This window comes from Lampetra planeri, chromosome 66, assembly GCF_965212315.1.
Source record: "Lampetra planeri chromosome 66, kcLamPlan1.2.h2, whole genome shotgun sequence".
Taxonomy (NCBI): domain Eukaryota; kingdom Metazoa; phylum Chordata; class Hyperoartia; order Petromyzontiformes; family Petromyzontidae; genus Lampetra; species Lampetra planeri.
In genome coordinates this window covers 145,503-158,553 of record NC_136172.1, presented here as the reverse complement: position 1 = coordinate 158,553, position 13,051 = coordinate 145,503, and the positions used below count along the sequence as shown (strand labels likewise).

The following is a 13,051-nucleotide window of genomic DNA, read 5'->3' as shown; positions in this document are numbered from 1 at the left end:
TAATAACGTTACCCAAAGGCTACGCTTGGAGGGACACGATGCACTGCAGTGATCGGTTGAGGCCTCATTGGGAGCTGTTTTATGCAAATCCGTCATACAAGCGCCATGGTGATCTTAGCTGGAGCATTGCCCATGGGACTGTGACCACGAACACATTTCTGGCACTTTTCACAGACACAAATCCTGAATGCGGATTCTGTGGTGAGCTCGAAACAGTAGCGCACCAATACGTCAACTGCAAAAGCCTAGAATCACTCAATAAGCTGTTACGCAATATTCTACTGAAATTCAATCTTCATTTCTCACCCACAATTCTTATTTTTGGATATAGGGGGAACGAGGGAACCAAGGATATAGAGGGGTTGACAAACTTTATCATGAACAACGCCAATCTGGCCATCTATAGGGCCAGGAAATGCGCAATCGAAAGGAGCGGCTTTCCCAGCCACTGCCGCATCTTCAAGGCCCTGGTTTCTGCCAGAATTTGGCTGGAATTTCGGTACGCTCAGTTGACGGGGTGTGTCGCATCTTTCTCGAAGCGTTGTGCTACCAAGGGTGCTTTGTCTAATGTGACGAAAGCAGGGGATCTGGTAATGGGTTTTTGAGGGTGATTTATTTTTCTTGTTGGTGTCTATGGACACAATAGCACATAATGGGACTTATGTTACACGGGAAACCCGCGTTATATCTTTGATTTTAAAAAAGGGGGCACATAAGCAAGCAAAAAAACGAGATGATGAACGAAGAAAAGTGCCGAAAGACCGAGCATCTTTCTCGTCTGATCGTTAAAAAAAAGGAGGGAGGGAAGGAAGGAGGGAGGGAGGGAGGGAGTTTTGTGTTGTCACGTTGGTGACTACTCAGCCTAATGCGGTTCTCGTCTTGGCCTCGTGAATTCTCACCAGGGTCACACAAAATCTACATTCATTTAATAAAATACTCAAGTGTCTCACGCAGCAACTCATAAGTACTGGCTCAATACCTCTAACATGGCCATTATGAACCCACTCAGACCCACGGCTCAAACCCAGGATCTCCTATTACTGGCTAAATGTCTCTAACATGGACATTATGAACCCCCATAAAAAGACACCCAGACCAAGGGCACAAACCCAGGATCTCATAAATACTGGCTCAATGTCTCAAACATGGTCAATGTAAACCAACCCAGAGAGAGAGACACCCAGATGCAGGGATCAAACGCAAGTTATCATACATACTGGCCCAATGTCTCTAACAAAGCCATTGTGAACCAACCCTGAAAAACACCCAGACCCAGGGCTCAAACTCAGGTTTTCGTGAATATTTGCTCAATGTCTCTGACACTGCCATTGTGAACCAACCCAGAGAGAAACTCAGCTCAGTGCATACCTGCCACAAACTTTCAGAGTGACACTCTCATCCAGATAGTTCAGGTAGGATGGCGTCTGAATGGAGACCTCGAAAGTTGGGAGCACTGCAATCAGAATGGAAACAACAATAATCACGTAGCGATCATCATCATCATGTACATGGTGCAATAAAATACACTGTGCACACGTACATCTCTCTTGTCAATCCACTGCTGGATGATGGCCTCCCCGTTGCCACACAGAGACTCACGGATTCACACAGAGACCCACATCCTCCTCATACAGACACCCACAGACTCACACAGAGACCCACAGACTCACACAGAGACCCATAGAATCACACAGACTCCTCACATAGACACCCACAGACTCACACAGAGACCCACAGACTCATGACACAGAGACCCACAGACTCCTCACACATAGACAGACAAACTCCTCATACGGAGACCCACAGACTCATCATACAGAGACCCACATCCTCCTCATACAGACACCCACAGACTCACACAGAGACCCACAGACTCCTCACACAGAGACCCACAGACTCCTCACAAAAACACCCACAGACTTCTCACACATAGACAGACAAACTCCTCATACGGAGACCCACAGACTCACGCAGACACTCACAGCCTCCTCACACAGACACCCACAGACTCCTCATACAGAGACCCACAGACTCCTCATACAGAGACCCACAGACTCACCACAGAGACACCCACAGACTCACACGGAGGCCCACAGACACACACAGACACCCACAGACGCACAGACACCCACAGACTCCTCACACAGAGGCAACCCCCTATCCGCCCCCATGTGACATTTTGACTGAACGTACATCGACCTCCTGCCCACCGTCCGCCTCCCCTCCCCCTTTCTCCCTACCGTACTCCTCCACGGTGAAGGTGTGCGAGGCGACGGAGTCTCCGCCGCGCTGCTCCACCACCGCCACGTTGTAGGTGCCCAGCGGCGGCTCGGAGGGCATGCCCAGCTCCAGCTGCACGATGCCCGCCCGGCCGCTCGCGTCCCTCCACTGCGCGATGCGGTTCCTCTGCGGGTCCTGCGGTGACGTGCACACACTCAGGTGGTGCTGGTGGTGGTGATGGTTGTGGTGATGGTGGTGGTGGTGGCTGGGGTTGGTGGTTGGGGTGGCGGTGGTGGTGGTGGCGGTTGGGGTGGTGGTGGTTGGTGGTTGGGGTTATGGTGGTGGTGGTGGTTGGGGTGGTGGTGGTGGTGGTGGTGTTGGTGTCGGTTGGGGTGATGGTGGTGGTGTTTGTGGTGCTGGTGGTGGCGGTTGGGGTGGTGGTGTTGGTGGTGGTTGTGGTGGTGGTTGTGGTGATGGTGGTGGTGGTGGCGGTTGGGGTGATGGTGGTGGTGGTGGCGGTTGGCGGTTGGGGTGATGGTGGTGGTGGTTGTGGTGGTGGTTGGGGTGGTTGGGGTGGTGGCAGTTGGAGTGATGGTGGGGGTGGTGGTGGTGGCGGTTGGGGTGATGGTAATGGTGGTTGGGGTGGTGGTGGTGGTGGTGGTGTTGGTGTCGGTTGGGGTGATGGTGGTGCTGGTGGTGGTGGTGGCGGTTGCCGGTTGGGGTTATGGTGGTGGTGACGGTGGTGGTGGTGGTGGTGGTGACGGTGGTTGGGATGATAGTAGTTGAACGTGAAGAACCAGTGGCATCTACGTCTGCAGAACCTTAAGAACCAGTGGCATCTACAGTACATCTGCAGAACGTGAAGAACCAGTGGCATCTACATCTGTAGAACATGAAGAACCAGTGGCATCTACATCTGCATAATGTGAAGAACCAGTGGCATCTACATCTGCATAACGTGACGACAGCAGTGGCATCTATATCTACAGATTGTGAAGAACCAGTGGCATCTACATCTGCAGAAGGTGAAGAACCAGTGGCATCTACATCTGCAGAACATGAAGGCATCTACATCCGCATAAAGTGAAGACACCAGTGGCATCTACATCTACAGGAGATTATACAACTTTTAAAGCCATTCATCGTGTTGAGTGTAAATGCTGTACACCATGTTTCCAATCGACAGGAGTAATGTGGGACTTATGAACAAATGTAGTTACGAACAAACATCTGGAACCTACCTCGTTCTTAAGTAAATGAGTCCCTGCACAGCGCTTTCACAGATAATAATAATAAACTATAATAGTAATATAGGTGTAATAAAGGTCGTTGAGGCGACTTCTGGAATCCAGTCTTTTATTCAACTTGCATTACAGCTTTCCTTCACGCTGCTGACAGGCAGCGTGAGAGGGATAGATAGAGAGAGAGACACACCGCCACATGGCAACCCGGAGCCCCGTTCCCGCGTGGCCCCCTTTCTCTGTTCGTCCCCGTTCTGACCACGTGTCGTTCGTCTCCACCCCTATTTAATACCCGGGTCACGTGGTACGTTTCCACCAATCATGGGTAGCCTCCATGGAATATTCCAGGCTCCTTCGTAGGCTCCCGGGACCACGCCCCCGACTCATTCCCCATTGGCTGTGGCCAAAGCCAGCAGAACCAATCCTCTACTTACAGCTGTCACCTTCCCATTACGTCAGGGCCACGCCCCTAGGCTTCCCCCCATTGGCTATGGACCAGGACCGGCAGAGCCAATCATCATGACGAGTTGTGATACGTCAGTGAGCCGGATATGTCCTCACATTACATTGGTATCCATTGTGGCATCTTACCTCGATATATATGAGAGCGTACTGCAAAAGAAACGAAAAACATAGCACGATTGGTTAGTAACGGTCACACATATTTTACTCGAACCAACGCTGGTGGAAGTGCTCCCAGATGGTTACACACAAGGTCCGGTTTCAACATTCAATTCCTCATCAGCATCATCACCAGCAGGGGCGGGCTCTGCTTGATCCAAAGCTGGTGGATCTTCCCCCAGGTGTTTACAGAACCCACCCCTGGGTCAGGCGTGGAAATGGCGAGTTACTTTAAAACGGCAATGCTCGGTTAAATATTACAAGGCGTTATCTACACACGTGGCCTCGAGTCGTCATGGGTGTGTGTTTGTGTGTCTGTGTGTATGTGTGTGTGTAGGTGTATGTGTATTTGCATGTGTGTCAGCATGTGTGTTAGCGTGCATCTGTGTGTCTGTCTGTGACTTTGTGTGTGTCTGCGTGTGTGTGATGCTGTGTGATCGGCGTGTGTGTTAGCGTGTATCTGTCTGTCTGTGTGTGTGTCTGCGTGTGTGTTTCTGTGTGCGTCTGTCTGTGTCTGTGTATCTGTGTGTGTGTATCTGGCGGTCGGGCGTGGTGCTGGCCACCCACCCCCTCGTGTACCGTTACGGCCTTCATAGGTGCACGCTAACAGCACTTGCCCCTAAAGTCTGTTAAGGCTATACGGGGGATCTTTGTCTTTGGATCTTTGTGTATCTGTGTGTGTGTGGGGAGCGGTGGTATAGCAGTTAGCGAACGCACTGTGCTACGAACCTGGCGACCCGAGTTCGATTCCCGCTCACATTTACAATTGTGAACCAAATGGATACAATGCGCAGTCAAGGTTATAAGAACCACTTGGCTTAGATACTCTTAGAGACGGTTTCTTACCGTTTTAAAGACGGTTCCAAAATTCTCATCCAAGGTGACCACTCTGAATTTAACTGCACACACAGAGACACACAAACAACGACAAAGATCCCCCGTATAGAGTGAACAGACTGTTGGGGCAAGTGCTGTTAGCGAGCAGCACATATGAAGACCTCTGTGTGAGTCTCTGTGCGAGTTTGTGGGTTTCTGTGTGAGTCTGTGGGTCTTTGTGCGAGTCTATGGGTCTCTGTGCGAGTATATGGGTCTCGGTGTGAGTCTCTGTGTGAGTCTATGGGTCCCTATGTGAGTATGTGGGTCTCTGTGTGAATAGTATATGGGTCTCTGTGTGAGTCTGTGGGTTTTGTGTGCGAGTCTATGGGTCTCTGTGTGAGTCTGTGGGTCTCTGTGAGTCGTCTCTGCGTGAGTCTGTGGGTCTCTGTGCGAGTCTCTGTGTGGGTCTGTGGGTCTGTGTGGGAGTCTGTGGGTCTCTGTGCGAGTATGCGTGAGTCTGTGGGTCTGTGTGGGAGTCTGTGGGTCTCTGTGTGAGTCTCTGTGTGAGTCTGTGGGTCTCTGTGTGAGTCTGTGGGTCTCTGTGTGAGTCTCTGCGTGAGTCTGTGGGTCTGTGTGGGAGTCTGTGGGTCTCTGTGCGAGTCTCTGTGTGGGTCTGTGGGTCTGTGTGGGAGTCTGTGGGTCTCTGTGCGAGTCTCTGTGTGGGTCTGTGGGTCTGTGTGGGAGTCTGTGGGTCTCTGTGTGAGTCTCTGTGTGAGTCTGTGGGTCTCTGTGTGAGTCTGTGGGTCTCTGTGTGAGTCTCTGCGTGAGTCTGTGGGTCTGTGTGGGAGTCTGTGGGTCTCTGTGTGAGTCTCTGTGTGGGTCTGTGGGTCTGTGTGGGAGTCTGTGGGTCTCTGTGTGAGTCTCTGTGTGAGTCTGTGGGTCTCTGTGTGAGTCTGTGGGTCTCTGTGTGAGTCTGTGGGTCTCTGTGTGAGTCTCTGCGTGAGTCTGTGGATCTGTGTGGGAGTCTGTGGGTCTCTGTGTGAGTCTCTGTGTGAGTCTGTGGGTCTCTGTGTGAGTCTGTGGGTCTCTGTGTGAGTCTCTGCGTGAGTTTGTGGGTCTGTGTGGGAGTCTGTGGGTCTCTGTGTGAGTCTTTGCGTGAGTCTGTGGGTCTGTGTGGGAGTCTGTGGGTCTCTGTGTGAGTCTCTGTGTGAGTCTGTGGGTCTCTGTGTGAGTCTCTGTGAGAGTCTCTGAGAGTCTGTGGGTCTCTGTGTGAGTCTCTGTGTGAGTCTGTGGGTCTCTGTGTGAGTCTGTGGGTCTCTGTGTGAGTCTGTGGGTCTCTGTGTGAGTCTCTGCGTGAGTTTGTGGGTCTGTGTGGGAGTCTGTGGGTCTCTGTGTGAGTCTTTGCGTGAGTCTGTGGGTCTGTGTGGGAGTCTGTGGGTCTCTGTGTGAGTCTCTGTGTGAGTCTGTGGGTCTCTGTGTGAGTCTCTGTGAGAGTCTCTGAGAGTCTGTGGGTCTCTGTGTGAGTCTCTGTGTGAGTCTGTGGGTCTCTGTGCGGGTCTCTGTGACGACCTCGCGTGGCGCGTGCCGACGTGACAATTTTTTCTTGGCGCACGCAAAAAATTCCGAAATGTCATCGACCCGCTGGACATTGCGCGTCCACGCTGTGTGGGGGTTGTTACTTTTTTTTCATCGCGAACCGAGCGTTCGTGAGACGTACCGGATAACGCCCCCCGCCTCCCTGCCAGATTAAATGACGATGGTGACCCCCTTTGTACGCGCATCTGTGGGGTTAAGAGCCACTACACTATTATACACTCCGCTACCCTATTATACACTATACTCTACACTACACTCTACACTACACTCCACTGTAATACACTACACTATACACTACACTACTATACACTACTAAACACTATTATACACTTCAGCAGTATACACTACAGTAGTATACACTACACTATTATACACTGTGCTATACACTATACTATTATCCACTACACTTTATACACTACACTACTATACACAGCACTATACACTACACTATTATCCACTACACTTTATACACTACACTACTATACACTGCACAATACACTACACTATTCTACACTACACTAGACACTACACTATAATACACTAAACTATACACTATAATATACACTACACTATTATGCACTATACACAACACTCTACTATAATACACTACACTACTATACACTACACTGCTAAACACTATTATATACTACAGTAGCATACACTACTGTAGTATACACTACACTATTATCTACTCTATTATACACTACACTATACCCCACACTATTGTACACTACACTATACACCACACTATTGTACACTACACTATACACCACACTATTATACACTCCACTAGACACTACAATATACACTTCATTATTAAACACTGTGTAGCCTCGAACAGACTGTTGGGGCAAGTGCTGTCAGTAGCGAGTAGCAGTACCTATACACAGACAAAGGCCCCCCGTATAGCCTGAACAGACTGTTCGGGAAAGAAGGGTGGAGGGCGGCCTTCCCGCTCACCGCTCTGGCCGGGCTTGTAGACGGGCTTGTCCGTCTGCACGAAGACGACGTCCTTGGCCTTCTTCACCACCACCGAGTGCGTCTTGGTGAAGTTGAGCCCCTCGCCGGCCGCCCGCACCACGAGGTTGGCGTACGTCGTCCCCTGGACGTCGGGGACCTGCGCGGCGCCGCGAGCGCCGGAGGCATCGACGTCAAGGGGGTCGTCCCTCGCCGTTCGACTTGCAGGCGGCCGTTGTCGTCGCAGCGATCGTCGTCGTCGCGGCGATCGTCGTCGTCACCGTCGTTGTCATGGCGATTGTCGTCGTCATCGTCGTCGTCATGGCGATCGTCGTCATCATCGTCGTCGTCGTCGTCATCGTCATCGTCGTCGTCGCGGCCATTGTCGTCATCATCGTTGTCGTCATAGCGATCGTCATCGTCGTCGTCATGGCGATCGTCGTCATCATCGTCGTCGTCATGGCGATCGTCGTCGTCACCGTCATAGCCGTCGTCAACCACGTGACCTGCTGCTGATCTACTCATTCTTCCCTCTTGGCACTGCGGTCCTCAGCAACACACGACCACCACTCATCCTTGCAGCGCCAAGTGAAGGCCGCGGCAAACCTCCGCATTCTCCAATGTGGGATGCTGTAGACGTTGTGAGTGGGCCTGTCAATTTTTCTCAGCTAGCCGAAACACCTCCTCCATCAGCCAGGGTCTCTGGCGAGGCTTAGACTGTGTACCCACAGCAGCCATTGCAGCTGTATGAGCCACTGCCCTAAACCTCACCCATTTCCTCTCGACATCAGGATGCGTGGGGGACGATGCCAACCCCAGCCGCAAGCGATGATGAAATTCCCACTTGCAACTTTCATCAGCTAGCTGAGACCAGGCCACTGTGGGTTAGAATGGGGTCCTGGGTGTACACCCACCACCGGAGTGAAAGAATGACAGGCGCATCTTACATATGACAAGCGGATAGTCAGTGGGCATATCAGCTCCACGGTAGGTTCTATTCTCAAGGAAATGGGCCCGCGTCTGCTGTTCCGTCACTATATAGTCCAGCAGATGTTCTTGGTTGGACCCGGAGTGCATCCATGATGTTGTGTGGATGCTCCGTTGCCGGTGTAACAGGCCGTAGTATACCCACAGTCCGTAGTATACCCGGGGTTAAAACGGCCTCGGCTAGATTATACCCGGGTATATTATGGCCTAGGCCAATTTACACTCTGGGGTATATTATGGCCTAGGCCAAATTATGCCCCTCTAGGCCAAATCATACCCCCATGATAGTAATCGTGTTGAGCGATATACACATGAATTCGCTGTGGCCATGATCTCGGCATCTGTTGCCCAGACTCTATCACGAGAGATGCCAGAGGTGTTTACATATTCATTGACATCTTGGTCCAAGTTAGTCCTGTAGTTCTTAGTTCCTAACCTTATTCCGTGACTTCCGACAACACCACAATGGAACTGCGCGCGTATTCGACTTCACTGGCTTCGACTGTTTCTAAAAATGCTTCAATTGATCAAATTGAGATTCTTACTTCCATTTATACGCTTTTTAGATATCAATTGAAGTTCGTTGTCGGCTGTTCTCTGTATGGATAATTGCCTTTGAACATTCACATGGGGCATAGTCTGGCCTGGAGGGATATGGTCTGGCCCAGTCTAATTTAAACCCCCGGGTATAGTTTAGCCTAGGACAGGGGTTATTTTAGCCTGTTACACCGGAACGGAGTGTTAGTAATCACAAGCCCATAGGCTGCACAGAAGTCTAGCAGCCATCCGACCGTTGTGATTTACAGTTTTTGAGTAGCACGACGTTTCGCTGGTAATTACATCCGGCATCATCGGGCAATTTGCCAGAATGGTGAAGCCCTCACTTGCTCCCGTTCTTAAATAGAGCAGCAAGGTGACGTCATCATTTAACTCATTCAGGATGCAACGATTTTAGGCGGGTTGGGGGGTATTGCAATTATATAAGAGATTGGTAATCAGTCAGTTGTTCTGATTAGTAATGAGTTGTAATGTGTGTTTTTGTAATTATATGCTACGTTAGTAATCAGTTAATTAGTATGTGTTTCCCCTGTAAGGAATTGTAATATGTATTATTTAATAATACGCTTCCAGGCCGCTCACTAAGCCTGTAGCTGTCAGAGCGATTAAAGTTATTTCTTTTTCTCTCAATTTCAATGGAAATCAATTGAGTGTCCGTGTTGGCAAGCATGTTCTGCCACTTCCGACAGTTGTGTTTGTAAATGTTGTGGATTCACTCTTCAACACACCGGTGGGCTAAAGTAGTGAACTATTTGTTTTTTGTCAACGTAACACTTCTTTGCTGATTGGCCGTGTTGGGTGGTGGAGGGTTACGACACATTCATAAATAACGCGATCTAATCCAAAAACGTTTATCATGAATAATATTGGTCGAAAAAACCTACGTGTTAAACATTACTTCTGTCGTTTGCATATTGTTAATATATGATTTATTTCATTATTAATTGTATAAGCACATATTGTCTCATTCATGCAGTATTAGCAGGAGCTGTGGGAGGCGCCACGGATGTTTGATGTTACGTATTAAAATGTTTCCTGTTAAATGTTTGTCAAATAATAATAATCATGTTAAATGATGTTAAGTCGCGATAAGCAGCTGTTAATCATAACAGAGATGTGGAGCTATCGTCAGGGACCCGTTGTGACGTTGTAGGGTTATCTCTGATCGCTTTTCCAGATTTCACATTTTTTTCTTTCTGACAACGACTTTTGAAACAAAGTTCTAGATTTGAAGCTTTCGTGACTGCAAGGAATCATATTCTTAGGTTTTTTGGGTAAAGTCACGTAGGTAAAACATCAAAATTAATATTTGTTTCTTTCGGTTAAGTCACGTCTAAAACTAAAATAATAAATTAAATTAAATAATAGAATACGACGTTTCGATTGCAACACAAGCAATCATCATCAGGTATAATGAAATAGCGACATAAAATCTAACCAGAAAACTATAGACAGACATATTAGCAGACAGATATCACAGAGTAAGAATTTGCATATCAAGAAATTAGCATATTTATTGAAAATGCAGATATTAAGAAATGAAGAGGGGCGTCGCATAGTGGGTGTCCTCACCGTGATGGAGAAGCAGTGGTGGAGGTCACCTCCGTCGCTCGGATAGAGCACACCCGTCTTGCCCCTTCCCACAACGGTGTGCCTCTGCACCACCCGTCTCGTGTAATACGATTCCTTGTAGTGGAGCGTCGCCCGAAACGTCACCTCCCCGGTCACGCCCAGCAGCGAGACGCAGAGCCGCTCCGATGAGAGCGCGTGCAGCTCGGACGGCACGAACACCAGATAGTGCCTAGCGCCACGCGCACGGACAACGGCTGGTGATTAGCGTCACTCACACAGACACCAGCTAGTGCCTAGCGCCACTCACACAGACACCAGCTAGTGCCTAGCGTCACTCACACAGACACCAGCTAGTGCCTAGCGTCACTCACACAGACACCAGCTAGTGCCTAGCGTCACTCACACAGACACCAGCTAGCGTCACTCACACAGACACCAGCTAGTGCCTAGCGTCACTCACACAGACACCAGCTAGCGTCACTCACACAGACACCAGCTAGTGCCTAGCGTCACTCACACAGACACCAGCTAGCGTCACTCACACAGACACCAGCTAGTGCCTAGCATCACTCACACAGACACCAGATAGTGCCTAGCGTCACGCGCACGGACAACGGCTAGTGATTAGCGTCACTCACACAGACACCAGCTAGCGTCACTCACACAGACACCAGCTAGTGCCTAGCATCACTCACACAGACACCAGCTAGTGCCTAGCGCCACTCACACAGACACCAGCTAGTGCCTAGCGCCACTCACACAGACACCGGCTAGTGCCTAGCGCCACTCACACAGACACCGGCTATTGCCACTTACACAGACACCAGCTAGTGCCTAGCGGACCAACCATAGACGATTTGATTGTGCTAACGTGTGTTGAGCTTCTGTCACACCATGAGTAGCCAACTGTGCTAATCAGAGGGGCGCCGAAGGACAAGGAACTAAAATCTGAAATTACGGTTACATCACCAAGGCGCATGTGCCAGGCTAGGTGCACGTTGAGGCCACGTAAAGTGTCGAACGCCCGCTGGCAGGAGGTCACGGGACAGACCCAGGAGGTGCCACCGGGTCGACTGACTGAGATGAGTGGCCAATGCACCACCTGTGCCCCCCTACTGTGCCAGGCTAGGTGCACCAGGAGTTCACGGTGCAGACCCAGCAGGTGCCACGGGGTCGACTGACTGAGATGAGTGGCCAATGCACCACCTGTGCCCCCCTACTGTGCCAGGCTAGGTGCACCAAGAGGTCACGGGGCAGACCCAGCAGGTGCCACGGGGTCGACTGACTGAGATGAGTGGCCGATGGCACCACCTGTGCCCCCTACCATGCCAACTTGCTGTGCTTTAGCCACCCGGCGCTCCACACTGCCCGCACAACACAAGACAAATATCCCCCGTATAGCCTGAACAGACTGTTGGGGCAAGTGCTGTTAGTGAGCACCTATGAAGGCCGACACGGCACGCGAGGAGGTGGGTGGCCAGCACCACGCCCGGCCGCCTTTGTCTCGCTCGTGGCGATGTTTAGACAATGCACCAGGTGCTCATTTGAGGCTGAGTCGAGATAAAATCGCCACTGGTGTTGGCCGTGAGCGGGAATCGAACTCGGGTCGCCGGGTTCATAGTGCAGCGTAGCGCTGACCGCTACTACACTACCGCTCCCCCGTACAACACAAAGACAAAGATCCCCCGTATAGCCTTAACAGACTGTAGGGGCAAGTGCTGTTAGCGAGCACCTATGAAGGCCGGCACGGCACACGAGGGGGTGGGTGGCCAACACCACGCCCGACCGCCTTTGTCTCCATCAGTGGCGATGTTTACACACCGCACAGGGTACTCATTTAAGGCTGAGTCGACCTAGGGGAGGCCCAGGACCGGTTCAGATAATCGTCACTGGTGTTAGCCGTGAGCGGGAATCGAACCCGGGTCGCCAGGTTCATAGCGCAGCGCGCTAACCGCTGCACCACCGCTCCCCACATACAACACAAAACACACACAGACACACACAGCTTGACCTACTGCCGCAGCAGCAGCAACGTCACTCCATCCCTCAACTCACCCGGAGGTCTCCTCATCCGCGCTCACGACAGCGGCCAGGGCACAGAGGAGTAGGAACGCGTGCCCAGCCATACCCATGGCTCTTGCGTGGGTGAGTGGGTGAGTGGGTCAGTGGGTCAGTGTGTTGGGTTGGGTTGCCGTGGGTGGGTTGTGAGTCGGCGCGTGTCTCGAGCGCGAACCTCGGTCCAGTTGATCGGTCGAGACGTAAATTTGGGAGAGGGCGAGAGGCTTTTATACGTGGGGAGTTCGGGGTGAAGGGAGGGTGGAGGGAGAAGCGGGGAGAGTCTGGAGAGATGTGGGGTTGGGGTGGGGGGCATGGTGATGCTGAGAGAGGGGTGGTGCTGTGGTTGGGGTGGGGGGCATGGTGATGCTGAGAGAGGGGTGGTGCTGGGGTCAGGGCGTGGTGATGCTGGAGTGGAAGGTGGAGGG

At 51.2% G+C, this 13,051-nt stretch overlaps 1 protein-coding gene across 1 annotated transcript in view; it reads right to left on the bottom strand.

Moving 5' to 3' along the window:
• LOC144737222 (pregnancy zone protein-like) overlaps nt 1–12,812 on the bottom strand; it is a 58,970-nt gene extending 46,158 nt beyond the window's left edge. Inside the window, exons 1-7 of the mRNA XM_078619943.1 lie at nt 12,624–12,812; nt 10,569–10,797; nt 7,455–7,611; nt 4,929–4,981; nt 4,053–4,073; nt 2,241–2,415; nt 1,369–1,453 (exon numbers count right to left, since the gene is read on the bottom strand). Coding sequence (XP_078476069.1) covers nt 1,369–1,453; nt 2,241–2,415; nt 4,053–4,073; nt 4,929–4,981; nt 7,455–7,611; nt 10,569–10,797; nt 12,624–12,700 — 797 coding nt within the window. The 5' untranslated portion in view covers nt 12,701–12,812. The remainder of the gene's footprint in view (nt 1–1,368; nt 1,454–2,240; nt 2,416–4,052; nt 4,074–4,928; nt 4,982–7,454; nt 7,612–10,568; nt 10,798–12,623) is intronic.
• Between the last annotated feature and the right edge of the window lie 239 nt (nt 12,813–13,051).